The sequence below is a fragment of the Pongo pygmaeus genome, chromosome 23 (genome assembly GCF_028885625.2).
Source record: "Pongo pygmaeus isolate AG05252 chromosome 23, NHGRI_mPonPyg2-v2.0_pri, whole genome shotgun sequence".
Classification (NCBI taxonomy): domain Eukaryota; kingdom Metazoa; phylum Chordata; class Mammalia; order Primates; family Hominidae; genus Pongo; species Pongo pygmaeus.
In genome coordinates this window covers 61,701,923-61,728,920 of record NC_085931.1, presented here as the reverse complement: position 1 = coordinate 61,728,920, position 26,998 = coordinate 61,701,923, and the positions used below count along the sequence as shown (strand labels likewise).

Below are 26,998 nucleotides of genomic sequence, written 5' to 3'. Positions count from 1 at the left end.
GGTGTGGGTGGGCCCCATACCTTAAGGTGGACCTCAAGTTGAGGGAAGGCTTTCTAGACTCTGCCCTTATTCTCTGTCCCAGTCTCAGGCTCTGCCTCTTGGTTAAGTCTGGGGTCCAGAAACCTTCAGAGGGTGGAGATGACACCCATAAATATTAGAGACTGAGTAAGGGGCGGGAAGCGGCGGGGGGCAGCGCGCCCCCGGAGTGCAACTGCCCTGGAACTCCAAGTGGTGGCTTCAAAACTGGATTAAAATTTATTTCCGCGAAACCCTGGAGTCGTGGTCCCGCGCCGACTGGCGTTTTCTGCCGTAAACTGAGAACGCGTCAGGGATGGTGGCTCCGCCGGCAGCGCGCGCGAGCGCCCCGGGGCCGCGCCTGGAGGGTGAGCAGCGACTCGCGGGTCAACTGTGAACCCGCAGCCCCTGGGCTCCGAGCGCAAAGCTGGAGACTGGGCGGGCCCGGGGAGCGGGTGAGCCAGCGCCAGCCCCGCCGGCCCCAGGGGCGCGAATTTAATTTCTCTGCATTTCCGGCTGTGGCCGCAGGTGGAGGCTGGGATCTAAAACGGGCAAAAAAGTGCGACCCGGGGCCGAGGTGTTGGATCGCCTGAGGTCAGCAGTTCGAGACCAGCCTGGCCAACACGGAGAAACCCTGTCTTTACCAAAAATACAAAAAATTAGCCGGGCGTGGTGGCGGGCGCCTGTAATCCCAGCTACTCCAGAGGCTGAGGCAGGAGAATCGCTTGAACCCGGGAAGTTGCAGTGAGCCGAGATCGCGCCACTGCACTCCAGCCTGGGTGACAGAGCGAGACTCCATCTCAAACAAAGAAAAAAAGACACCAGCAAAGGGTTTTTTTCTATTAATAACTAGGTCCCCCCAACCCCCCAAAAAGGAGGATGGTTAAAAGCAGGAAAAGCAAAAAATAAAGGCTTTTGGCCGGGCGTAGTGGCTCACACCTGTAATCTCAGCACTTTAGGGGAGGCCGAGGCAGGCGGTTCACCTGAGGTCAGGCGTTCAAGACCAGCCTGGCCCACATGGTGAAACACCTTCTCTACTTTAAAAAAAAAAAAAATTAGCCGGGCATGGTGCCGGACACCTGTAATACTAGCTACTCAGAAGGCTGAGGCAGGATAATCGCTTGAACCCAGGAGGCGGAGGTTTCAGTGAGCTGAGATCGCACCACCACACTCCAGCCTGGGCGACAGAGTGAGACTCTGTCTTAAAAAATAAATAAAATAAAATCTTTTATATTTCAAAATCTGAAGACAAATCACCGTAGTTCAGATAAAATAAAACATTCATATCATTTTATTATTTTAATGTGTTTCATATTATTTTAACGTGTGACATGAAACAATTTCAGGAAGTTGTATTAGGTATTGCGCTTGTGTCTTCTTAGGCGTCCTCATCCCTTTTCACCTCAGGAGCTCAGCATCTTCCTCAGCAGCTCTTCCATGTCATCTGCCCCATGAAATCAGCCTAACGCCGTTTCTCAATAACATGAATCGCCGTAGACCACCGCAACCTTCCAGAAGCTCTCTCAGCTCAGTTCCCATTCTCTCACCGTCTCTTGGTTCTCCTTCTACCTCATCAGTTGTTATTCCTCCGCTTCGCAGCTGAAAATGTGCCCGGGGCCTACTGTGGGCCTAGCCAGGCCTGCTTACGCAGTGCAGTTTCCCACGAATAATGCCCAGTCATTACCATGTAACCTGTGGCAAGCCAGCAAGATGGCCCTGGTGACGGAAAAAGAAACTGCACTAGGACCTGGATGTAGATCTAAGCCATGTTCCTTACTAACAGCATGTTTTACAACCACGCATTAAAGAAACATCTGACTCACAACAGAATTTTAAAGGGTTTATTTGAGTAAAAAGCAATTTATGAATTGGGGAACACCTGACTGAAAGAGGTTTAGTATTCCAGAGACAAAATAACAAATGCAAGTTTTTATTGGGAAAATGTAGAAGCACAATAAAGAAATTATTTGATTGGTTACAGTTATAGAATTGCTTTCTTTGGCTTATCCTGTTGGAAAGTCAGTAGTTATATAATCATGATAGTTGGTTACTTATGATTGGGTAGATTAAAATTTATCTCTGTCTAATGGAAGCATTTATCAGAAACAACTCAGCTAGGCATGGTGGCTCACGCCTATAATCCCAGCACTTTGGGTAGGAGGCCAAAGTGGGCAGATCACCTGAGGTCAGGAGTTCAAGACCAGCCTGGTCAACATAGTGAAACCCCATCTTTACAAAAATACTAAAATTAGCTGGGCATGATGGCAAGTGCCTGTAATCCCAGCTACTCGGGAGGATGAGGTGGGAGAACTGCTTGAACCCGGTAGGCAGAAGTTGCAGTGAGCCAAGATTGCGCCATTGCACTCCAGCCTGGGCAACAGAGAAGACTCTGTCTCAACAAAGAAAAAAAAGAAATGACTCATGCCTGTAATCCCAGCACTTTGGGTGTGAGGCCGAGGCAGGGCAGATGACTAGTCTTTGAGACCAGCCTGGGCAACATAGCAAGACCTTGTCTCTACTGAAAAACAAACAAAAAGGCTCAAGTTAAGTTTCACTTATGTTTTCAATTTAAGCAAGGCTGAAGTCACTTAAGTGACCTAAATTGTTTTGTCCGCTTAGGGATTCTTCAGGCCTGGTCTCCATTTTAATTTACTTAAACAGGCCGGGTGCAATGGCTCACACCTGTAATCCCAGCACTTTGGGAGGCCAAGGTGGGTGGATCACCTGAGGTCAGGAGTTGGAGACCAGCCTGGCCAACATGGTGAAAACCCATTTCCACTAAAAAATTAGCTGGGCGTGGTGGTACTCACCTGTAATCCCAGCCACTCGGGAAGCTGAGGCAGGAGAATCGCTGAACCCAGGAGGCAGAGGTTGCAGTGAGCTGAGATCGCACCACTGCATTCCAGCCTGGGTGACAGAGCGAGACTCCATCTCAAAAAAAAATTTTTTTTGCTTCAACAAATCCCCACTGGGCAAGCTGAGAGGATGACCAGATGGTAGAGCTTTGCTCTCCATTACCACTGAGTGGCATAGTCACTGGAGTGAAGAGTCATGTACAGGTGATCACCATCCTAGACCTGGGTGGTGGGGTCTTGAATTCTGTAAATTGTTTAATCCTGATGGCAATCATTTGATGTTAGAGTGGCTGCTGGAAAGTGTTGAAACCCTTGAGAGGATACAATGCAGGAATTAGGTAAACACAGTGACTGTAAGAATAACCGCCAAGGACTAAACAACTCCCCGCAGCTGAGATCCCCAGGAGCCAAGATTTAACCCATTAAATCAACCAACGGCGTCGTCTATCTCATGAGAGACTTATATTTGTTTCTTAAGAGTCTTTAAATTTTGGAAAACAATTTCTAATGTATTGATAAGGAAATTTTCTTATCAAGAACACAAGCTCTTATTTGTTAAGCTCCTAAGGTATCAAGAGCTTCTAGTTTGGAACACTGTTGGGGCTAAGTTATTCATTTCAGATTGCATTGCATGATGGGAATTCAAAGTATTGTTCCATGGAAACAAAATAATTTAACAAAGGTTAATCTTTGGAGTAAATTATGACCTTAGCCTTGTTCGTTTTTTTTTGTTTTGTTTTGTTTTTTTGTTTTTTTTTTTTGACTACCAGTGACTATGATCTTACTTTTTGAGCCCAGAGATTGGAGCCTCTTCAGATGATGGAATGAAGATGTCAGTTAAATGTCCCTGGTGATGACTGGGCGCGGTGGCTCACATCTGTAATCCTAACACTTTGGGAGGCAGAGGCAGGCGGATCACTTGAGGTCGGGGGTTCGAGACCAGCCTGGCCAACATGGAGAAACCCCATCTCTACTAAAAAAAAACATATATATATAACAATTAGCTGGGTGTGGTGGCGCACACCTGTAATCTCAGCTATTTGGGAGGCTGAGGCAGGAGAATTGCTTGAACCTGGGAGGTGGAGGTTGCAGTGAGCCAAGATTTTGCCATTGCACTCCAGCCTGGGCAACAAGAGAGAAACTCCACCTCAAAAAAAAATAATAATAATAAAAATAAAAAAGTCCCTGGTGTTGTCATCAGGAGGTATTCTGATGAACTCTCCAAGTGGCCCACCTGGCAGCAGGCACAAAGGCCGTCCAGACGTGATCTGCTGTAGTGATTATTCTGAAAATTAAAGTCATCTACTTTCAGTGTGCCGGGCTTCGGAAAAGGGAAGTTGTAGATTTTAGTGAAGCTAGGGAAAGTCGGGATTCAATCCAGTTTACGGGGAGAAAACAAAACCTCAAAGAACATGAACAGGACCAGAATGTGATAATGCATGCACTGTAGTTTTCTACTGAAATACAATCTCTTTTATAGTCACTCCCATTCTTTTTATATATTTATTTATTTTTTTGAGATGGAGTCTGGCTCTGTCGCTGAGGCTGGAGTGCAGTGGCACGATCTCGGCTCACTGCAAGCTCCGCCTCCCAGGTTCACGCCATTCTCCTGCCTCAGCCTCCTGAGTAGCTGGGACTACAGGTGCCCGCCACCATACCCAGGTAATTTTTTGTATTTTTGGTAGGAACAGGGTTTCACCATGTTGGCTAGCTTGGTCTCGAACTCCTGACCTCGTGATTCTCCCACCTCGGCCTCCCGAAGTGTTGGGATTACAGGCGTGAGCCGATGCGCCGAGCCCTGTTTGTTTCTTTCTTTCTGAGATGGAGTCTCGCTCTGTCGCCCAGGCTGGAGTGCAGGGGCGCGATCTCGGCTCACTGCAACCTCCGCCTCCCGGGTTCAAGTGATTCTCCTGCCTCAGCCTCCCGAGTAGCTGGGATCACAGGTGCAATTCTGTATTATGCAACTGCCAAGGAAATTTGACAGTTTTAATAAAACATTTTGAGATAACAATTAGAATGATAACTGATACCAGAACATATCAGATTTTTAGGTATTTTAATATAATTTGGGGGCATTTATATTAATAATACATACCTATATAAATGTAACCTAAGAAAGTTAAACATCATCTGTATTTGATAATGCTTACCATGCAATTTAACATATCAAATAAGCCAAATTAGTTTAGCATCTCTCTATTTATTTATTTATTTATTTAGAGACGGAGTCTTGCACTGTCATCAGGCTGGAGTGCAGTGGTGCAACCTCGGCTCACTGCAACCTCTGCCTCCTGGGTTCAAGCAATTGTCCTGCCTCAGCCTCCTGAGTAGCTGAAACTACAGGCACACGCCACCACGCCCAGCTAATTTTTTGTATTTTTTAGTAAAGACAGGGTTTCACCGCGTTAGCCAGGATGGTCTCCATCTCCTGACCTCGTGATCCGCCACCTTGACCTCCCAAAGTGCTGGGATTACAGGCGTGAGCCACCGCACCAGGCCTTTTATTTTATTTTATTTTATTTTTTTCCTGAGACAGAGTTTCTCTCCTGTTGCCCAGGCTGGAGTGCAATGGTGCGATCTTGGCTCACTGCAACCTCTGCCTCCCGGGTTCAAGCGATTCTCCTGCTTCAGCCTCCGGAGTAGCTGGGACTACAGGCATGCACCACCACGCCTGGGTAATTTTGTATTTTTAGTAGAGACGGGGTTTTGCTATGTTGTTCAGGCTGGCCTCGAACTCCTCACCTCAGGTGATCCACCCACCTTGGCCTCCTAAAGTGCTGGGATTACAGGCGTGAGCCACCGCGCCCGCACCTGGCCAATCTCTCCTTTTAGAAGGACAGAAAATAAATTCATTTGAGATATTCCAAGGACCCTTCTGGAGCCTCTCAAAGTTGATTCAAGGAAGTTGTCAAATGTCAAAAGGTTTAAAACACGTGACTAAACGGGATCACAGGCCACTGTGAAACAATGCCAAAGGGACAGAAGACTTTAAAGGCAAATACAGAAAGTGACCTAGCTGGAAAAAAAAACAACTTTTTAATATTGAAAAGATTCACATTTTGAAAAATAACCAGAGACCTAATAAAAGATAACATAAAGCCTAAGAAATTATCTTGATAAAACATGAAATCTTTGTCTTCTAGGCCAACTACTTAAAAGATAAAGAAAAAAAACCTTCATAATCAAGAGCAGACTAAGATTCCAAGAAGGCTTTGTCCTTTTTACAGAAAGAAAACTGAATTCTAAGCTAGGTGGGAGGGTGCATACCTGTAGTCCCAGGTATTCAGCCGGCTGAGGCAGAAGGATCACCTGAGCCTAGCCGTTCACAGCTGTAGCGTGCTATGATTTATGATTACGGCTGTGAACAGCCACTGCACTCTAGCCTGGGCTACATAGCAAGACCCCATCTCTAAAAAAAGAAAGTTGAGGCTGGGGGCGGTGGCTCACGCCTGTAATCCCAGCACTTTGGAAGGTCGAGGAGGGCAGATCACGAGGTCAGGAGATCGAGACCATCCTGGCTAACACGGTGAAACCCTGTCTCTAAAATACAAAAATACAAAAGAAATTAGCCAGGCGTGGTGGCGGGCACCTGTAGTCCCAGGTACTGGGGAGGCTGAGGCAGGAGAATGGCATGAACCCAGGAGGCAGAGCTTGCAGTGAGCCGAGATTGCACCACTGCACTCCAGCCAGGGTGACAGAGTGAGACTCTGTCTCAAAAAAAAAAAAAGAAAATTGAATTCTAACTTTGCATTAATACATTACTGAGCTTATTTTTTAATGCTATGAATAAAATATATAATCTTAGTAGTTTGACCTCACACAAAATTCTCCCTTCACAGATCTACAACTTTCTGTATCTGTTGAGTTTTTGTCTTACTCATTTTCCTCTTTTTTATTCTAGAACAGTCAGTCATCTTGCTCTAAGACAAAATTACTCATTAACCTAAGTGAATCAGCACAGGAACAGAAAACCAAATACCTTATGTTCTCACTTATAAGTGGAAAGTAAACATGGAGTGACTCGTGGACATAAAGATGGCAACAGTAAAAACTGGGGGCTACTGGCCAGACGTGGTGGCTCACGCCTGTAATCCCAGCACTTTAGGAGGTCGAGGCAGGCAGATCACAAGGTCAGGAGTTTGAGACCAGCCTGAGCAACATGGGGAAACCCTGTCTCTACTAAAAATGCAAAAATTAGCCAGGCGTGGTGGCGGGCACCTCTAATCTCAGCTGCACAAGAGGCTGAGGCAGGAGAATCGCTTGAACCCGGGAGGCGGAGGTTGCAGTGAGCCCAGATCGCGCCACTGCACTGCAGCCTGGGGGACAGAGCGAGACTCCATCTCAAAAAAAAAAAAAAAAAAAAAAAAAATTGGGGACACCAGAGGAGGGAGAGAGAGAGGCTCAAGTTTTTCAAGGGCTGAAAAACTACTGGGTACCATGCTCCGTACCTGAGGGATCGGATCATTCTTACCCCAAACCTCAGCATCATGTAATATACCCAAGAAACGAACCTGCACGTGTACCTCTTGTATCTAAAGTAAAAGTTGAAAAAAAAAGACAAAATTAATTTTTTTCTTAATGAAAACATACACCTTGTATACTTTTCCCTATTAAAAACACATCTTACTTTCTCTGTATATCTTTCATATTTATAATCATTTTCATAGACAGTTGTCGCCTTTTACCCTTGCTACTTGTAGTAGTTTTAATTGCATACATTAATTAAATGTCTTAACCGTTAGGAACCTAATATCTAGTGAGAATTAGGAAGTACATGATTTTGTAATGTTTAAATACCATGTTTCCTCACAGCACAGACATCCTTACCCAGCAGACCCAAATATCACCACTTCCTCTTTCATAAGAAGTCAAAAATACAGAAGCTTAAACTTATGTTCAGCAATTGATGTTTTGGTAGTTTATCTTGTTTGGAAGTGATCTAGATATTTAGTGGATATCTATCATTTAATATAATTTAGTATAATTTTTTTTTTTGAGATGAGGTCTCACTCTGTCACCAGACTGGAGCGAAGTAGCACAATATCGGCTCACTGCAACCTCCGCCTCCCGAGTTTAAGCGATTCTCCTGCCTCAGCCTCCTGAGTAGCTGGGACTACAGGCATGCGCCACCACGCCCGGCTAATTTTTTTTGTATTTTTAGTAGAGACAGGGTTTCACCATGTTGGCCAGGATGGTCTTCAACTGCTGACCTCAGGTGATCTGCCCACCTCAGCCTCCCAAAGTGCTGGGATTACAGGTGTGAGCCACTGTGCCTGGACAATTTAGTATAATTTTAACGTTTCAAGTTACCAGAAATATTTTGGAAATTGTCTTCAGGAAGACATATTATAACATTCAACAGAACTGTTTGTCGGCCAGGCGCAGTAGCTCACACCTGTAATCCCAGCACTTTGAGAGGCCGAGGTGGGCAGATCACAATGTCAAGAGATCAAGACCATCCTGGCCAACATGGTGAAACCCCATCTCTACTAAAAACACAAAAATTAGCTCGGCATGGTGGCACGCACCTGTAGTGCCAGCTGCTTGGGAGGCCGAGACAGGAGAATTGCTTGAACCCAGGAAGCAGAGGTTGCAGTGAGCCGAGATTGCACCACAGCACTCCAGCCTGGCAACAGAGCGAGACTCCGTCTCAAAATAAATAAGTAAATAAATAAATAACTGTCATCTCAGTTTATTTTGCTTGTTGACAAATTTTGTAACAGAGATAATATGAGTTTATTTGATTAACAAAGCTAGGTAGAATATCCATTTTTACTAAATCACCAATACTCTTATTTATTAAAGATTAATCAAGCCACATGGACTTGAAAAGTATTTGGGTTAGTTACTCTTTTTCTGAGAAAATACTTCATATAAACACTTGTTTTTATTTTCTTTTCCTTTTTTTTTGAGACGGAGTCTTGCTCTGTCCCCCAGGCTGGGGTGCAGTGGCGTGATCTCGGCTCACTGCAATGTCCGCCTCCTGGGCTCAGGCAATTCTCCTGCCTCAGCCTCCCGAGTAGCTGGGGTTACAGGTACGCTCCATCACACCCAGCTAATTTTTGTATTTTTAGTAAAGACGGGCTTTCTCCATTTTGGCCAGGCTGGTCTTGAACTCCTAGTAATCCACCCGCCTCGGCCTCCCAAAGTGCTGGGATTACAGGTGTGAGCCCGGCCGTAAACACTTTTTTTCTCAGGCCAGTGACAAAAGTGTCAGAGATAAGTATTTGTCTGTCTATTTAAGAAAACCAGGAGGCACACTGAAGAAATCCCTTAAATGGTTAGAGTTATGCAACTTCCTTATTTGGTCTGTCTAGCTGGGAAGTCCCTAGTTACGCAATCGAGCGTTAGCTGGCTGCTTAGGATTGGCTGGGGTTGAGTTTTACTTCTGCCTAACATAATCATTTATCAGAAATGACTCCAGTTAAGTTTCACTTATGTTTTCCATTTAGGCAAGGTTGAGGTCAGTTACAACTGGTTTTGTCTGCTCAGGGATTCTTCAGGCCTGGTCTCTATTTTAATATTTAGCTCATGTAAGGTAATTATGCTGGGGTTTCACAGTAATCTATTATAGTTGGGAAAATTAAGTCTTCCTGGAATCCAACAGGGCCTCACCGCAGATGTCAAATACGAGTCCACCAGCTTAAGGGTCCCTGGTGAGGACGACAGAAACTCAAGAAGCTACACTCATCAAACATCCCACAACCTAACTCATGAAAGTTGGCTGAGACGCCTAAGTGCTGAGCATCAGAGGCTGTCGCTTGTTTATGATCCACATATCAGAGTGCTTGTTTCTGCCACATCTCCAGCCCGGGAGTGCTGCAGGGCCCTGGAGCTCTTTACTCACGTGCACACTCTCAGTCAAAGGCAGAGAAGTTGTTGTGCGAAGAGCTGGATTGTGGCTATTTTTGCCTTTGCAGGTCATACAGTCTCTTGCAACTACTCAAGTCTGCACAAAACCAACCTTAAAAAATAAAAGGATGTGGCTGTGTTCCAATAAAATTTTATTTTTTATTTTTATTTATATTTTATTTATTTATTTATTTTGAGATGGAGTCTGGCTCTGTCACCCAGGCTGGAGTGCAGTGGTGGGATCTCGGCTCACTGCAAGCTCCGCCTCCCGGGTTCATGCCGTTCTCCTGCCTCAGCCTCCTGAGTAGCTGGGACTACAGGCACGCGCCACCATGCCCAGCTGATTTTTTGTATTTTTAGTAGAGACGGGGTTTCACCGTGTTAGCCAGGATAGTCTCAATCTCCTGACTTCGTGATCCGCCCGCCTCGGCCTCCCAAAATGCTGGGATTACAGGCGGGAGCCACCGTGCCCGGCCCCAATACAATTTTACTTACAGAAACAGGAGGTGGCTGGACTCGGTGACCCCTGCACTAAGCGGCTTGTGCACGGCTTGTTCCCACGGCTTGTGCACGCCTCCCAGTTCAGCATCTCCGACCCGGACCTCTCCACTGCGTCTGCCATGAACATCACTGGGTGGCAGATGACATCTCTGTGCTCACATCAGGAGCCTGCTGTGCTCACATCAGAACTCTTGATTTTCCACTGTGCTGGATGTGGTCCCTTGTGTTCAGCTTCCATTCTCATCTCCTTTTATTTATTTTCCTGTATTTTAGAACCTAAAATACAAATGCGGCAATACTGTGTTTTACAGATTCCCTTGCAGCCAGAGTTCTGGGCGAGGCTGTTGGATTCAGTGCAGTTGTGTAAGATGTGAAAGGCAGAAATGACTCGGAGGCCTCTGCCCTGCGCTGACTCTGCTGGAAGCAGGGCTGTGGAGACTCAGCCGTTGCTGGGGGAGGCCTGGGCAGCAGGGGCGCGGCGTCAGGATTCCCGGCAGGTTCCTGATCTCAGAATCACAGCTACCCAGGTCTCCTCTTAAGCTCATTAGTCCCAAAGGCCACCTCTCAGCTATTATACCACCAACTCATCCAGTGATTCTGTAATATTCCCCATAATAAATCCATTTCTACTCTTGCCTGATAGACTCACTGAACCTCTCTCATCTTCACCTCCGAAAATCTCTATCATAACTGAGTTAGTTCCAAACAGAAGGGAACAGCCACACCAGGAATGTGAACAGGAAAAACATTAACATAGAGAATCATTACCTAGTAAGATGACGTTAACAGCGGAAGTCAAGAAAAGAGGACGCAAAGGGATTCAGAAGCAGCAAATGCAGAAAGATGCCGCGATGGCTGCGCTTCAGGAGCAAGGAAGGGGCCAGGAACGCACAGACCTGCCACGGGCGTGTGGCCCAGCCAAGCTGGGGCATCAAATTAACCATCGCATGCGGTTAATATCTAAGACCTCTTTTATTCTTTTCCTGTTTTAGAATTTTTTTGACAATTGAACACATTTTTGCATATGAGCTTTAAATTTGTGTTTTCCTATTTTTAACATTGGAAATCTAACTGGAATTAAATATTTATATTCATTTGAGGAGCTGTTTGTTTGTTTGTTTGTGACAGAGTCTCGCTCTGTCCCCCAGGTTGGAGTGCAGTGGTGCAATCTTGGCTCACTGCAACCTCCACTTCCCGAGTTCAAGCGATTCTTCTGCCTCAGCCTCCCTGAGTAGCTGGGATTACAGGTGCCTGACACCATGCCCGTTTAATTTTGTATTTTTAGTAGAGATGGGTTTTCACCATGTTGGCCAGGCTGGTTTCCAACTCCTGACTGCAAATGATCTACCTGCCTCGGCCTCCCAAAGTGCCGTGATTACAGGCATGAGCCACCGTGCCCGGTCTCATCTTCCCATCTTGTTCAGAGGATTACCAGTAGGGTAATGAAAATCACAAAGCTTTAGCCATCTGAACAGGTAACCTTAACTTTTTCTGTTTTATCAAAAACGTAATTTAAATCCAACTGTCCTTTTACACACCCGTGAATTTATATTATTATGTTTTACAGTTTTTGTTTTTGCTTGTTTTTGTTTTGAGACAGAGTTTTGTTCTTGTTGCCCAGGCTGAAGTGAAATGGCGCAATCTCGGCTCACTGAAACCTCCGCCTCCCGGATTCAAGCGATTCTCCTGCTTCAGCCTCCCGAGTAGCTGGGATTACAGGTATGCACCACCACATCTGGCTAATTTTTGTATTTTTAGCAGAGACAGGGTTTCTCCATGTTGGTCAGGTTGGTCTCGAACTCCTGACCTCAAGTGATCTGCCCACCTCGGCCTCCCAAAGTGCTGGGATTACAGGCGTGAGCCACCACGCCTGGCCTACTGTTTTATAACTAAAATTTTCAAGTGAAAAGCCACAAGATCTTTGTGTTGTCTATGTTTTTGTGTCTTTATGTCTATATGTGATTTTAATTTACAAAGAGCTCTATTTAATTGGCATAAAGAAAAAAAGCACTTAAATCAAGTAATTTAAGAGCATACAGTTTATACTATTTTTACACTATATTTAAGAAATATAGGGACAAGCACAGTGGCTCATGCCTATAATCCCTGAACTTTGGGAGGCCAATGCAGGAGGATTGTTTGAAGTCAGTTTGATACCAGCCTGGGCAACAAAGTAAGACGTCTTCTCTACAACAAAAACAAAAATAGCTGAGTGTCTCTATTAAAATATAGATAGATGGATAGAAGAAAATAAAAAAATAAAATCATTCTGCAAACTGAGTTCATCATATTACTTCCCTCTGTGTGATTCTTTTAAAACCCTGCACCTGCCCAACCACTGCAAAAGTACAACTGCTAACAAGTAATGCTGGTGCAGCACTTTGATAGGATAGGGAACACCTGTGGGACTGAAAAAATGAAAGGCCGACTTAACCCAATAGCTACTCCTTCCAAATTTCCTTCCAGCTGCTCAAATGTGGTTCAAATGGTTTTGACACTGACTTAAAATTGCTGGCCATTCTCCCAACATGGCACCAAGTCAGCCTGGACAGGAAGGGACAATCAAAACCTAACCACCACGTCAGCCTGGACAGGAAGGGACAATCAAAACCTAACCACCAAGTCAGCCTGGACAGGAAGGGACAATCAAAACCTAACCACCAAGTCAGCCTGGACAGGAAGGGACAATCAAAACCTAACCACCACGTCAGCCTGGACAGGAAGGGATAATCAAAACCTAACCACCAAGTCAACCTGGACAGGAAGGGACAATCAAAACCTAACCACCAAGTCAGCCTGGACAGGAAGGGATAATCAAAACCTAAGCTCAGGAGGCACCAAGTCAACCTGGACAGGAAGGGACAATCAAAACCTAACCACCAAGTCAACCTGGACAGGAAGGGACAATCAAAACCTAACCACCAAGTCAGCCTGGACAGGAAGGGACAATCAAAACCTAACCACCAAGTCAGCCTGGACAGGAAGGGACAATCAAAACCTAACCACCAAGTCAGCCTGGACAGGAGGGGACAATCAAAACCTAACCGCCAAGTCAACCTGGACAGGAAGGGACAATCAAAACCTAACCACCAAGTCAGCCTGGACAGGAAGGGACAATCAAAACCTAACCACCAAGTCAACCTGGACAGGAAGGGACAATCAAAACCTAACCACCAAGTCAGCCTGGACAGGAAGGGATAATCAAAACCTAAGCACAGGAGGCACGAAGTCAACCTGGACAGGAAGGGACAATCAAAACCTAACCACCAAGTCAGCCTGGACAGGAAGGGACAATCAAAACCTAACCACCAAGTCAGCCTGGACAGGAAGGGATAATCAAAACCTAAGCACAGGAGGCACGAAGTCAACCTGGACAGGAAGGGACAATCAAAACCTAACCACCAAGTCAGCCTGGACAGGAAGGGACAATCAAAACCTAACCACCAAGTCAGCCTGGACAGGAAGGGACAATCAAAACCTAACCACCAAGTCAGCCTGCACAGGAAGGAACAATCAAAACCTAACCACCAAGTCAGCCTGGACAGGAAGGGATAATCAAAACCTAAGCACAGGAGGCACCAAGTCAACCTGGACAGGAAGGGACAATCAAAACCTAAGCACAGGAGGCACCAAGTCAACCTGGACAGGAAGGGACAATCAAAACCTAACCACCAAGTCAGCCTGGACAGGAAGGGATAATCAAAACCTAAGCACAGGAGGCACTAAGTCAACCTGGACAGGAAGGGACAATCAAAACCTAACCACCAAGTCAGCCTGGACAGGAAGGGACAATCAAAACCTAACCACCAAGTCAACCTGGACAGGAAGGGACAATCAAAACCTAACCACCAAGTCAGCCTGGACAGGAAGGGACAATCAAAACCTAAGCACAGGAGGCACCAAGTCAACCTGGACAGGAAGGGACAATCAAAACCTAACCACAGGATAACTGATCAGTGATGTCTTCAGAGAATTTTTTTTTTTTTTTTTTGAGACTGAGTCTCACTTTGTCACCCAGGCTGGAGTGCAATGGCACGGTCTCAGCTTACTGCAACCTCCGCCTCCCGGGTTCAAGTGATTCTCCTGCCTCAGCCTCCCAAGTAGCTGGGATTACAGGCACTTGCCACCATGCCCAGCTAATTTTTGTATTTTTAGAGGAAACGTAAAAATTGCCAATATCAAGATGGAGTCACTTGTGTCGAACCCAAACAAAATAAGAGGTTAAGAAGGGGTGGGGGCCTTCATGCGCACATGCCTATGAAAAGAACCATTACAAAACTCTCTGAGTGGCTGGGCACAGTGGCTCACGCCTGTAATCCCAGCACTTCGGGAGGCCGAGGCGGGCAGATCACAAGGTCAAGAGATTGAGACCATCCTGGCCAACATGGTGAAACCCCATCTCTACTAAAAATACAAAAATTAGCTGGACATGGTGGCGGGCACCTGTAATCCCAGCTACTCGGGAAGATAAAGCAGAAGAATCGCTTGAACCCAGGAGGCGGAGGTTGCAGTGAGCCGAGATTGTGCCACTGCACTCCAGCCTGGCGACAGAGTGAGACTCTGTCTCAAAAATATACATATATAGTTATTATATTTTATCTACTACTTTGTGTTAGTTCCTGTTTCATTCCTTTATGTTTTTTTTTTTTTTCCATTTGTAAGATATATACTAAGCTTCTTGAATTGTTTCTTCATTAATAATGTAGTCACGAGGCTGGGTGGCTCACTTCTGCAATCCCAGCACTTTAGGGAGCCAAGGCCGGCGGATCTTTTGAGCCCAGGTGTTCAAGGCCGGCCTGGGCAACATGGTGAAACCCCGTCTCTCCCAAAAATACAAAACAATTAGCCGAGTGTGGTGGTGCATGTCTGTGGTCCCAGCTACTTGGGAGGCTGACAAAGGAAGATCGTTTGAGCCTGGGAGGCAGAGGTTGCAGTGAGCTGAGATGCTCCACAGCACTCCAGCCTGGGTGACAGAGTGAGACTCTGTCTAAAATAATAATAATGAGTCTTTTTTTTTTTTTTTTTTTGAGACAGAGTCTTGCCGTCGCCCAGGCTGGAATGCAGTGGTGCGATCTCCGCTCACTGCAAGCTCCGCCTCCTGGGTTCACGCCATTCTCCTGCCTCAGCCTCCTGAGTAGCTGGGACTACGGGCGCCCGCCACTAGGCCCGGCTAATTTCTTTTGTATTTTTACTAGAGACGGGGTTCCATCATGTTAGCCAGGATGGTCTCGATCTCCTGACCTCATGATCCGCCCGCCTCGGCCTCCCAAAGTGCTGGGATTACAGGTGTGAGCCACCGCGCCCGGCCATAATGAAGTCATTTTAAAATGACTATAAATTTTCCTCAGAACATGTAGGGTCCAGCCCTACAGGGCTTAGTGGGTGTTCTCCTTGTGTGCAGAGACGAGAGATTGTAATAAATAAAGACACAAGACAGAGATAAAGAGAAAACAGCTGGGCCCCAGGGACCACTACCATCAAGAGGAGGAGACTGGTAGTGGCCCCAAACGGCTGATATTTATTGCATACAAGACAAGGGGACAGGGTAAGGAGGGTGAATCTTCTAAGTGATTGACAAGGTGAAGCAACTCATGTGATCACAGGACAGGGGCCCCTTCCCTTTTAGGTAGCCGAAGCAGAGAGGTAAGGCAGCAGACGTCAGTGTTTTCTTCTATGCATTTGTAAGAAAGATCAAATACTTTAACTATTTCTTCTACCGCTATCTACTGTGAACTTCAAAGAGGAACCAGGAGTACGGGAGGAGCATGAAAGTGGACAAGGAGTGTGACCACTGAAGCACCACAGGGAGGGGGTTAGGCCTCCGGATGACTGTGGGCAGGCCTGGATAATATCCAGCCTCCCACAAGAAGCTGGTGGAGCAGAGTGTTCCCTGACTCCTTCAAAGAAAGGAGACTGCCTTTCGCGGTCTGCTAAGTAACGGGTGCTTCCCAGGCACTGGCGTTACCGCTTGACCAAGGAGCCCTCAAGCGGCCCTTATGCGGGTGTGACAGAGGGCTCACCTCTTGCCTTCTAGGTCACTTCTCACAATGTCCCTTCAGCACCTGACTCTATACCCGCCGGTTATTCCTAGGTTATATTAGTAATGCAACAAAGAGTAATATTAAAAGTTAATGACTAATGTCTATACTAATGATTGATAATGTCCATGATCATCTCTATATCTAATTTGTATTATAACTATTCTTACTCTAACTATTTTCTTTATTATACTGAAACAGTTTGTGCCTTCAGTCTCTTGCCTCGGCACCTGGGTAATCCTCCGCCCACAAGAACACAGCTTTAGCTGCCTCCTATAGGAGTTTGGTAGGAAGGGAATCTACCTTGGTAGTGTTTGATATGTAGTTTTAAGGGAGGAGACCACCCCTCATATTGTCTTATGCCCAATTTCTGCCTCCAAAGAAAGAAAAAGTAAAAACTAAAAGACAGAAATAAAATCCACAGGCAGAGAGCCCCGCGCCACACCTTGGGCCTGGTAGTTAAAGACTGACCCCTGACCTCACCGGTTACGTTATCTACAGATTCCAGACATTGTATGGAAAAGCACTGTGAAAATCCCTGTTCAATCCGGTCCGTTCTGATGACCCGTGCATGCAGCCCCCAGTCACATACCCCCTGCTTGCTCAAGCGATCATGATCCTCTCACGCGCACCCCCTTAGACTTGTGAGCCCTTAAAAGGGACAGTGAGCTCCCTGCTCACTCAGGGAGCTCAGCTCTTGAGACAGGAGTCTTGCCGATGCCCCCAGCCGAATAAACCCCTTCCTTCTTTAACTTGGTGTCTGAGGAGTTTTGTCTGCGGCTCTTGCTGCTACAGTTTGTAACTTCAGATTATGTCTGACAAGTTTTGATCCAGGGTTTTTTTTAAAAGATTTGTCAATTTCAAAATATTTGTTTGCTCCTGCTTCCTGTTCTCTCTCTCCCTTTTTTTTTTTTTTTTTTGAGACAAGGTCTCACTCTGTCACCCAGGCCTGAGTCTAGTGGTGGGATCACTGCTCACTGCAGGATCCAACTCCCAGACTCAACAGATCCTCCCCGCTCAGCCACCGACCCCGTAGCTGGGACTACAGGTGTACATCATCACACCCAGCTAATTTTTAAAGTTTTTTGTCGAGATGGGTCTCACTGTATTGCCCAGGCTGAGTTTTCTTCTTCTTTTTTTACATTTTGTTTGCCTAGAATTGTATTCTATTGTAATCATGTGTCACATCTTTTTATCACTTTGTGTGATTATTTTGTGGCCCAATACATGATTGTTTTTTGCGAATATTTCATGGACTTAATAGATAAGAAATCCTCTCTCTACACATAATTAAATGGAGTGTGTGCTTTGCATTATTCAATTCCTTTATTCCCATCCTTGCTTTTGTCTGCAGATTTGTCCTATTCCAGAATGCGTATACTGAAACGGGTAAGGGTGAAGCCAGCGTTCTGGGTGGCCCAGCCTACTATCCCACCCGTGCCACAGAACCCACAGAGAGGCCCAGCGGCGGCACTGGGTGGTGGGGAGGGGGGAGGCGGAGCCAGGTTGGGGGGGGGGCGGTAGGCAGTCAATGCGGTTGCCAGGAAGCGGGAAAGGGCCACAATGGGGTCTGGGAGGTGGGCGGGGCGGAGCGGCGGTGTCCAGCCACGTCGCTTTGTTTTCCCACGCCAGGAGCTACCACAACAGGTCAGTGCACCTCGGGGCACCGGATCCCCCACGCAGGCCCTTCCCGGGGCACCCTTTCCCAACAGCATGAAAATCTCCTGCCCCCACCCCACCCCCAGGTGATTCCCTTCACCAAGTCTGGGTCTAGACTTGGCCCCCGCGAGTTCACCTCCCTGCCTAACCCGCCTGGAGTCCGGGTGATGGCCCTGGATCCGCTCCCGGCCCCACGCTCCGCAGACGCGGGAAAGAAGCTCGCGTTTGTTTTGCTGGTGCCAGGGATACGGTCCAGGCCCCGCCCCGCCCCGCGCTAATCCCAGGGTAGTGGGAAAGTGCGCTCCCCAAGAATTTGGGGTGCAGGGGCCGCGGCCACCGCCTTCTGTCCGCAGGTGCTGCGAGCCGTAAGCGCCCCCTACCCGCGCTATGGGCTCGGACGCCTGGGTGGGCCTTTGGCGGCCACACCGGCCCCGCGGCCCCATCGCGGCGCACTACGGAGGCCCCGGGCCCAAATACAAGCTGCCGTCCAACACCGGTAGAAGGGGCAGGCCCCGGGATCGAGGGGTGGGACGGCGCCTGGGGGAGGGAAGGGGAAGAGACCAGGGAGGTCTGCGCTTGGGGCTGAACCGTGCCTGCTAGAGGGGAGAGGGGGTCTGTGCCGGGGGAGGGTCCGTGTTCCAGACGGGGCTTGGGGCTGGGCCCGGCCAGACGCTGACTCGGATGCTCCCAGGCTACGTCCTGCATGACCCGTCGCGGCCCCGCGCCCCCGCCTTCACCTTCGGCGCGCGCTTCCCCACGCAGCAGACGACGTGCGGCCCCGGGCCCGGCCACCTGGTGCCCGCCCGCATGACCGTGCGCGGCCCCGACGGCGCCCCCGCTTACTCCATCTACGGCCGCCCGCGCCGCTCAGCGCCCTTCCTCACTCCGGGACCTGGTCAGGACCCTCGGGCCCCTGGCCACCCCAACGCCGAACTGCCTCCAGGGAGGCCCAGCTGGGAACCCCCCACCTGAGCCCCGAGTCCCCCTCGGATACCCTAACACCACATATTCGGTACCCCCATATCCGGATCTCAAATCTCAAACCCCGAACCCCACGGGGCTTTGACAAATCGTGGCTCAGACTCCCCCCTAGTCCCAGGACCCCATCTCGGGTACCCACCAGGCCCCCACGCAGTTCCAGCCCCCCACACCCTTGAACCACCCCGCAGGCAGGTACTTCCCGGAGCGAGCGGGGAACGCGACGTACCCCAGTGCGCCTCGGCACACCATTGCTCCCCGAAACTGGGGTGTCCGGGAGGAGCAGCAGAGCCCAGGTGAGGCCAGAACGGCCCATCCCAGAACCGTGGGCCTTCCCACTCGAGACCGGGGACCGCCCTCCGGGAGCTGGGACCACCCCGCGCCTGTCCGCGGAGACCCACCACCCCCGAGCCCTGCCTCCTCCCCAGGTCCCGCGGCCTATACTGTGCCCTCGCTCTTGGGTCCGCGCGTCATCGGCAAAGTCTCCGCCCCAACTTACTCCATCTACGGCCGCAGAGCGGCTGGCAGTTTCTTCGAGGACCTCAGCAAGGTGGGGAAGGGGCCGGGGCGGACGCAGGGGGTCCCTGGTCCGCGGCAGTGGAGGCGGCAGCCAGCACCCTGTGCCCTCCCGCAGACCCCGGGCCCCTGCGCCTACCACGTCGTGAGTCCAGGGGTCTACAAGTCCCGGGCCCCCCAGTTCACGATTCTGGCGCGGACTTCGCTCCCCCAAGACAACACTCGGAAGCCAGGGCCCGCGGCCTACAACGTGGATCAGGTGGCCTGGAGCCCAGGGTCAAGGGTCAGAGTCAGGAGAGTGGGGAGGGCCTGAGGTCGGAGTGACGGGATCAGAGTCCCCGGGGGTCCAGGGGTCCCGGCGCGGAGAGGACGCCGGCCCCGCGAGGTCAGCGGTGTCTCCGGGCCCGCAGCACCGGAAGCCCGGCGGCTGGAGTTTCGGGATCCGGCACTCGGACTACCTGGCCCCGCTGGTAACCGACGCGGACAACTGACCCGCCAGGCGGGAGCGGCCCCACACTTGTTTGCTTAAAGTCTGCGAGTCCGCATCGTGTCCGCCTCTCTCTCTCTCTCTCTCTGCGCGTCCTGGCGCGAGGCCAGGGGTGGAGCCAGGGCTGGGGCCGTGTCCCAACTCCGAACCCAGCGGGCGGGGCCCGAGCGTCGGGCGAGGCCGGGACCCCAGGGCTGCGCCGCGTCCGAACATCTAGACCCCACCGAGGGCGGGAGGGGGACTCTCGGGAGCCACAGACGCCCGAGACTCACGGCGGGCGGGACCGGCCAGTGACCACCCCCGCCGACGGCCCCGGGCCCCGACGGCCCGGAAGTCCCGCGTGTCCGGGGCACCGGGGGATGGGCCAGGGCGCGGCGTGCAAGGCTTCCCGGGGGCGGCGACTGCCGAGCCCCGCCCTCCAGGCGGCCCCACCCGCCTGCTGTCCTGGGGCGCCGCCGCCCCGCCGCCCGCAGTGGACCGCTGTGCGCGAACCCCACGGTCCCGACCCGCGGGCGAGGCCGGGTACCTGGGCTGGGATCCGGAGCAGGCGGGCGAGTGCAGCCGCCCAGAGCAGGTACGGGCGGGGCTGAAGTCGCGAGGCGGGGAAGCGGGAGCCAGACACGGACAAGGGCGACACAGACACGGGACCGAGGGGCGGACACCGGAGAAACACGGGAAAGGGGTCGGGACAGGAGCACGTGGCTCAGACACCGACGCCGGGAGGCCGCAGACCCCGGACGTGTCAGGCATCCCCGCAGGCCCGGAGCGATGGCGGCCTCGATGACTCCGGGAACCGGGGCCCCACCCGCGCCAGGTGACTTCTCTGGGGAGGGGAGCCAGGGACTTCCCGACCCTTCGCCCGAGCCCAAGCAGCTCCCGGAGCTGATCCGCATGAAGCGAGACGGAGGCCGCCTGAGCGAAGCGGACATCAGAGGCTTCGTGGCCGCTGTGGTGAACGGGAGCGCGCAGGGCGCACAGATCGGTGCGTGGGGAGGTTTGGGCGTTCCTGACCCCGACTGGGAGGTCAGCCCGAGAGACTTTGGGTCCCTGGGGGTGCGACGGTGCCCCACTACCAGCACCAGCCCCAGGGTGCCCCACCGCTGTAGGCTGCCATCCTCACGTGTACCCTCACATACCAGGGGCCATGCTGATGGCCATCCGACTTCGGGGCATGGATCTGGAGGAGACCTCGGTGCTGACCCAGGCCCTGGCCCAGTCGGGGCAGCAGCTGGAGTGGCCAGAGGCCTGGCGCCAACAGCTTGTGGACAAGCACTCCACAGGCGGTGTGGGTGACAAGGTCAGCCTGGTCCTCGCACCTGCCCTGGCAGCATGTGGCTGCAAGGTTAGAGACCACCTCCTTTCCAGACGGGAGCCTATGACCGCACATGCAGCAACCAGTCCATCCACAGGCAGCTCCCAACCTCCAGCCTGGCCCAGTGCCTCCAAGACTGTACCCAGGCTTCTCCCCACCCTGCTCCCCAGCACAGTTCTCCCCATCCCACTCCCCAGCACAGAGCTTGGGGCCCTCCGGCTCCAGACCAGGCCACTTGGAGCAGGAAAAAGAGCCACTGATGGAATTCAGACCCCTTTCCCCTTGGGTCCCCCGGGCTCCAGACCAGGCCCCTTGGAGCAGGAAAAAGAGCCACTGATGGAATTCAGACCCCTTTCCCCTTGGGTCCCCCCGGCTCCAGACCAGGCCCCTTGGAGCAGGAAAAAGAGCCACTGATGGAATTCAGACCCCTTTCCCCTTGGATCCCCAGACAGCTCCCCCAAGGGAGGAGATGACAACTTCTCTCCCTCTGCCCCAAGCCTTGTTTCCCCAGGGACGGGTACCAACCTCCTCCCCTACTGACACTTCTCAAACAAGAAAACTTCCTTTCCATTCCCTCACCAGCTGGGCGCCCCTACAGCTGCTTAAATACTTTCTAAATACAGCTGCACTCCTAGCCAGGGAAGGTGAAGGGACGCATGGAGGTGGGGGAGGGGTACTGTGCAGGGTACTCAGCATCCCTGACCACCAGGTGCCAATGATCAGCGGACGTGGTCTGGGGCACACAGGAGGCACCTTGGATAAGCTGGAGTCTATTCCTGGATTCAATGTCATCCAGAGCCCAGAGCAGGTACGGGGGAGCCACGGATCAGTCATTGATCCAGGTTGATCATGGAGACCCTGGCCAGAATCACTAAAGGATCACTGGTGGATCATTAGGGTCACTAATGAGGATACTGGTCAAGGTTACTCATGAGTCACTGGACCTGGGCCGAAATCATCAGTGGAACTTTGATCAGGATCATAAAAAGGGAAGTTGGTCAAAATCATAGATGGCTGGCGGGGCACGGTGGCTCACACCTGTAGTCCTAGCACTTGGGGAGGCCGAGGAGGGCAGATCCCTTGAACCCAGGAGTTCAAAACCAGCCTGGATAACATGGCAAAACCCCGTCTCTACAAAATAATTAGCTGCGTGTGGTGGTGCACGCATGTGGTTCCAGCTACTCAGGAGGCTGAGGTAGGAGGATCACTTGAGGCTGGGAGGTCTAGGCTGCAGTGAGCTGTGACGATGCCACTGCACTCCAGCCTGGGGAACAGAGTGAGACCCTGTCCCAGCACTCTGGGAGGCAGAGGAGGGAGGATCGCTTGAGCCCAGTTGGAGATCAGCCTGAGTAATATAGTGAAACTTGATCTCTACAAAAAAAAAAAAAGAAGAAAAAAAAAAGCCACGTGTGGTGGTGCACACCTGTAGTCCCAGCTACTGGGAAGCTGAGGTGGGAGGATCACTTAAGCCCAGCAGGCAGAGGTCGCAATGAGCCGAAATTGTGCCAACTGCACTCCAGCCTGGGCAACAGAGCAAGACTCTTCTCAGAAAAAAAAAAAAAAAAAAAAAGGCTGCTAAGTCATTTACCAGAAGTCACTGAGGATAGGGGATGTCTGACCAGATGCAAGTGCTGCTGGAGCAGGCGGGTTGCTGTATCGTGGGTCAGAGTGAGCAGCTGGTCCCTGCAGACGGAATCCTATATGCAGCCAGAGATGTGACAGCCACCGTGGACAGCCTGCCACTCATCACAGGTGACCTGACTCCATGGCCTGCTTCTGCATGTTACAGACCCCTGACCTCCAAACTCAGTCAGGGGCCTCTCGTTAGGAGTTACCTGTCACCTGACCGTGTGCCCCGCTACCCCCATCACAAGATGTCTGACCACCACCATGTGGGGTGGCCTGATACTCAACCCACCAGGTGCTGCCACCCCCATAATAAGGGACTTGACCCTCAATGCTCAGGGCCCCTGACCCCAAAGTCGGCATCCCCGAACTCTCTCAGGAAGCTCCAGGTTCTCCATTGTCTCCAACCTCCTCTGCCTCCCCCAAAGCCTCCATCCTCAGTAAGAAGCTCGTGGAGGGACTGTCCGCTCTGGTGGTGGACGTTAAGTTCGGAGGGGCCGCCGTCTTCCCCAACCAGGAGCAGGCCCGGGAGCTGGCAAAGACGCTGGTGAGCGGTGTGGCCTCTCCCTGGGCAAGCGTCTTGATGCGGGCCCAGCCTACCCTTCACCCCTCCCGTCCCCACTGCCTCCCTGCACTCAGCAGTCCTGCCTAAGCCCACTCCCACCCTCTCCTGCTCGAAGTCGCTCCCTCCTTCACGGCTCCCCAACCTGCTGTGACTTTAGAGGTCCAGGCTAGCCCGGCCTGGGCCTGGGGAAGCCCTCTGTGGCGTCCCTCACCCAGACCAAGTACAAGTTCCTCCTGGCCCCATGGCGAGGTGTCGCACTTCACTGTTCTCTGTTCCCCACCCCAACCCTTCCCTGACTTCATCCTGGGCGGCTGGCAACCAGGGTCTGGAGCTCGACAAAGAACCGGCTGCAGGAGGCCCCGCCATGGGGGGTCCACGCTGAGCCTCCTCTCCGCAGGTTGGTGTGGGAGCCAGCCTAGGGCTTCGGGTCGCGGCAGCGCTGACCGCCATGGACAAGCCCCTGGGCCGCTGCGTGGGCCACGCCCTGGAGGTGGAGGAGGCGCTGCTCTGCATGGACGGCGCAGGCCCGCCAGACTTAAGGGACCTGGTCACCACGCTCGGTGAGGGGGACGGGGTGCAGGGGAGCGGAGGCGGGGGCGGGGGGGGGACTTCCCGCTAGGGCCGCCCCGACCCGGCCGCGCCTAAGCCCCGTTCCCGCCCGCAGGGGGCGCCCTGCTCTGGCTCAGCGGACACGCGGGGACTCAGGCCCAGGGCGCTGCCCGGGTGGCCGCGGCGCTGGACGACGGCTCGGCCCTTGGCCGCTTCGAGCGGATGCTGGCGGCGCAGGGCGTGGATCCCGGTCTGGCCCGAGCCCTGTGCTCCGGAAGCCCCGCAGAGCGCCGGCAGCTGCTGCCTCGCGCCCGGGAGCAGGAGGAGCTGCTGGCGCCCGCAGATGGTGAGCGTCGGGGGAGTCCCCGTCATTCCGCCTCCGCCATCCCCTTCCCTTCCTGAGCCCCCGCCCCTTCCCGAGCCCGCGCCTCTTAGCCCCTCTCCCCGCAGGCACCGTGGAGCTGGTCCGGGCGCTGCCGCTGGCGCTGGTGCTGCACGAGCTCGGGGCCGGGCGCAGCCGCGCTGGGGAGCCGCTCCGCCTGGGGGTCGGCGCCGAGCTGCTGGTCGACGTGGGTCAGAGGCTGCGCCGTGGTGAGCGCCGCCCCCGCCCTGCTGGCCCCGCACCCCCGCCCAGCTCCGGCCGCGCGGCCTCTGACCGCCCCTCGCTCTGCAGGGACGCCCTGGCTCCGCGTGCACCGGGACGGCCCCGCGCTCAGCGGCCCGCAGCGCCGCGCCCTGCAGGAGGCGCTCATACTCTCCGACCGCGCGCCATTCGCCGCCCCCTCGCCCTTCGCAGAGCTCGTTCTGCCGCCGCAGCAATAAAGCTCCCTTGCCGCGAAACCTTGTCAGTGCCTGGCGCGCCGGGGCGGGAAGGGAGGGATAGAGAGCCGCGGAGGCGAGGCCGTCTCGGCGAACACGTGATCTCCGGCGGGCTCCGCCTTCCGCGCACGCGCTGAAAGCCTGTCAGGGGCTGCGCCCGTCTGCGCATGCGCAGCTTCGGGGACGCCTGCGCCCTGGCTGCGAGCGTGTGGCGTCCACTTTCCCTGAGCCGGCGGGGCGGAGCGCAGGGAGCTGGAGGTCGGCGCTTCCTTTCGGGCCTGGTGCACTGACGCGCGGCCCCGCCGCGAGGTGCGGACGCCGGGGCCGGGAGGGGAGGAGGTAGCCCTGGGGACTCGCTGGACTCCGGGGTAGTTTCCCAGCTCCGGCTACTGCGCGGGGCTGGCGGGGCACACCCCAGGGCGCGCTGGAGGCCGGAGCGAGGCTGGGGCGCCCGGGGGAGGCTCCCAGCAGGCACCGGTGTTCTCGCGGCCAAGCACAGTTATAACGCTCTCGCGCGGCGCTTCGGGTGGTCCTGGGACCTTTCTGGCCACGAGGGCGCTGGCCTTGGTGGGGAGGGCACAAACCCAGAACCGTCCGGGCGGAGGGTGCAGTGAGCCCTCGGGAGGGTGCCCTCAGCAGGAGGGGGGCAGTGACGGGGAGTCCTGAGACCTCCACCTAGCAAACTTTCTGGGGGGGCCCGTGGGAAAGGCGCAAAGGTCACCAACGCAAAGGCAGGGCGTCAGCTGTGAGCCCGGAGGAGCTGCTGGGAAGCCTGAATGTGAGGAGGGTGGGGTTTTGTGGCCGGTAGAAGTGTCGTGCGTTTCTGCCAGGAGAGGTTAAACACAACCGGCGGGCAGAGTCCGAGATCCGGCGGTAGGTCGTGCAGGTTTTCTGCTGGGAGTGTGGAGGAAGGCCACGGTTGGTTGAAGTGGTTCGAGGTAACAGAAAAGTGTTGGAGGAATCGGTTGCTCTCGGGGATTGCAAGCCAGAGAGTTACCCACCTCCTTTTAAGAAATGGGTTTATTGCAAATAGATAACGTGGTTAGGAGTCCAGGCAAGGCATGCACTTGGAATGCTTTCAGTCAGCAAGAGGTTCACCTTGCTGAGATGCAGGTGCAGGGCAGGGTGTGGTGACAAGCTGGTGATCCCAGGTAGAGAACAGGAGTGACAGGTGTGGTTGCCCAGGTGTGGATGTTTGGTGGAGGTGGAGTTCTGAACTCAGGTGAGCAGCCGCAAACACCTGTTAAGCCTGAATGTGGGCTGGGTCCTTCGAATGGGTGGCTGGTCTCCAGTCGCAGGGCAGCCCAGGCACTGTCCTGGGCCTTCCCTTCTGGCTCCTGACGCCTGTGCTTGTTTCCAGGAGCATCAGATCCATGCTGCTGCTGACTCGGAGCCCCACAGCTTGGCACAGGCTCTCTCAGCTCAAGCCCCCAGTCCTCCCTGGGACGCTGGGAGGCCAGGCCCTGCATCTGAGGTCCTGGCTTTTGTCAAGGAAGGGCCCTGCAGAGACAGGTGGGCAGGGCCAGCCCCAGGGCCCTGGGCTTCGAACCCGGCTGCTGATCACAGCCCTGTTCGGGGCTGGACTCAGTGGGGCCTGGCTGGCCCTGAGGGCTGAGAAGGAGAGGCTGCAGCAGCAAAAGCGAACAGAAGCCCTGCGCCAGGCAGCTGTAGGCCAGGGCGACTTCCACCTGCTGGATCACAGAGGCCAGGCTCGCTGCAAGGCTGACTTCCGGGGCCAGTGGGTGCTGATGTACTTTGGCTTCACTCACTGCCCTGACATCTGCCCAGACGAGCTGGAGAAGCTGGTGCAGGTGGTGCGGCAGCTAGAAGCAGAGCCTGGTTTGCCGCCAGTGCAGCCCGTCTTTGTCACTGTGGACCCCGAGCGGGACGACGTTGAAGCCATGGCCCGCTATGTCCAGGACTTCCACCCAAGACTGTTGGGTCTGACTGGCTCCACCGAACAGGTTGCCCAGGCTAGTCACAGCTACCGCGTGTACTACAGTGCCGGCCCCAAGGATGAGGACCAGGACTACATCGTGGACCACTCCATTGCCATCTACCTGCTCAACCCTGACGGCCTCTTCACGGATTACTACGGCCGGAGCAGGTCGGCTGAGCAGATCTCAGACAGTGTGCGGCGGCACATGGCGGCTTTCCGCAGTGTCCTGTCTTGAGCCGCTGCAGCCTGGGCCCCATCATTAAATGGGTGCGTTTAATCTGTGCGTG

At 52.9% G+C, this 26,998-nt stretch overlaps 2 protein-coding genes and 1 long non-coding RNA gene across 19 annotated transcripts; 2 read left to right on the top strand and 1 right to left on the bottom strand.

Moving 5' to 3' along the window:
- Positions 1–1,291: 1,291 nt before the first annotated feature.
- LOC134739239 (uncharacterized) lies at positions 1,292–19,485 on the bottom strand. 3 transcript variants are annotated; one of them, XR_010125845.1, is made up of 6 exons: positions 19,398–19,485; positions 10,218–10,499; positions 7,319–7,402; positions 4,602–4,834; positions 3,656–3,843; positions 1,292–1,731 (listed from the first exon to the last, which is right to left on the bottom strand). It is a non-coding gene; the product is annotated as an uncharacterized LOC134739239 (long non-coding RNA). The 3 variants fall into 3 exon arrangements; XR_010125844.1 differs by lacking the exon at positions 1,292–1,731 and adding an exon at positions 9,718–9,834 and having other exon boundaries at positions 1,932–3,843; XR_010125843.1 differs by lacking the exon at positions 1,292–1,731 and having other exon boundaries at positions 1,932–3,843.
- CIMAP1B (ciliary microtubule associated protein 1B) lies at positions 17,783–19,964 on the top strand. 11 transcript variants are annotated; one of them, XM_054468992.2, is made up of 7 exons: positions 17,783–17,908; positions 18,274–18,416; positions 18,612–18,815; positions 19,090–19,194; positions 19,327–19,448; positions 19,533–19,673; positions 19,825–19,964. In XM_054468992.2, exons 2-7 carry the CDS (start codon positions 18,308–18,310, stop codon positions 19,903–19,905), a joined length of 762 nt encoding a protein of 253 aa, XP_054324967.1. In that variant the 5' UTR covers positions 17,783–17,908; positions 18,274–18,307; the 3' UTR covers positions 19,906–19,964. The 11 variants fall into 11 exon arrangements, with proteins under 11 accessions (XP_054324967.1, XP_054324970.1, XP_063518803.1 ...); XM_054468993.2 differs by having other exon boundaries at positions 17,835–18,006; XM_054468995.2 differs by lacking the exon at positions 18,612–18,815.
- Positions 19,965–20,319: 355 nt separating this feature from the next.
- On the top strand, positions 20,320–26,988 carry LOC129022772 (thymidine phosphorylase). 5 transcript variants are annotated; one of them, XM_054468989.2, is made up of 9 exons: positions 20,320–20,883; positions 21,041–21,243; positions 21,923–22,021; positions 22,836–22,965; positions 23,268–23,386; positions 23,802–23,964; positions 24,069–24,299; positions 24,404–24,544; positions 24,627–24,793. In XM_054468989.2, exons 1-9 carry the CDS (start codon positions 20,670–20,672, stop codon positions 24,773–24,775), a joined length of 1,449 nt encoding a protein of 482 aa, XP_054324964.1. In that variant the 5' UTR covers positions 20,320–20,669; the 3' UTR covers positions 24,776–24,793. The 5 variants fall into 5 exon arrangements, with proteins under 5 accessions (XP_054324964.1, XP_063518799.1, XP_063518800.1 ...); XM_063662729.1 differs by adding an exon at positions 26,133–26,988 and having other exon boundaries at positions 20,331–20,883; positions 24,404–24,797; XM_063662730.1 differs by lacking the exons at positions 20,320–20,883; positions 21,041–21,243; positions 21,923–22,021; ... (2 more) ...; positions 24,404–24,544; positions 24,627–24,793 and adding an exon at positions 26,133–26,988 and having other exon boundaries at positions 23,808–23,964.
- The last annotated feature ends 10 nt before the right edge of the window (positions 26,989–26,998 follow it).

What these genes read in the sequence shown, in the direction of transcription:
- CIMAP1B (XM_063662733.1), top strand. Translation starts at nt 18,308, where the DNA reads ATGGGCTCGGACGCCTGGGTGGGCCTTTGGCGGCCACACCGGCCCCGC. An exon ending in CTTCCTCACTCCGGGACCTG is followed by an intron (nt 18,816 to 19,089) that starts GTCAGGACCCTC and finishes ACCACCCCGCAG; the next exon opens with GCAGGTACTTCCCGGAGCGA. An exon ending in CGGCCTACAACGTGGATCAG is followed by an intron (nt 19,674 to 19,824) that starts GTGGCCTGGAGC and finishes CCGGGCCCGCAG; the next exon opens with CACCGGAAGCCCGGCGGCTG.
- LOC129022772 (XM_063662729.1), top strand. Translation starts at nt 20,670, where the DNA reads ATGGCGGCCTCGATGACTCCGGGAACCGGGGCCCCACCCGCGCCAGGT. An exon ending in CGCGCAGGGCGCACAGATCG is followed by an intron (nt 20,884 to 21,040) that starts GTGCGTGGGGAG and finishes CTCACATACCAG; the next exon opens with GGGCCATGCTGATGGCCATC. An exon ending in TGGCAGCATGTGGCTGCAAG is followed by an intron (nt 21,244 to 21,922) that starts GTTAGAGACCAC and finishes CCTGACCACCAG; the next exon opens with GTGCCAATGATCAGCGGACG.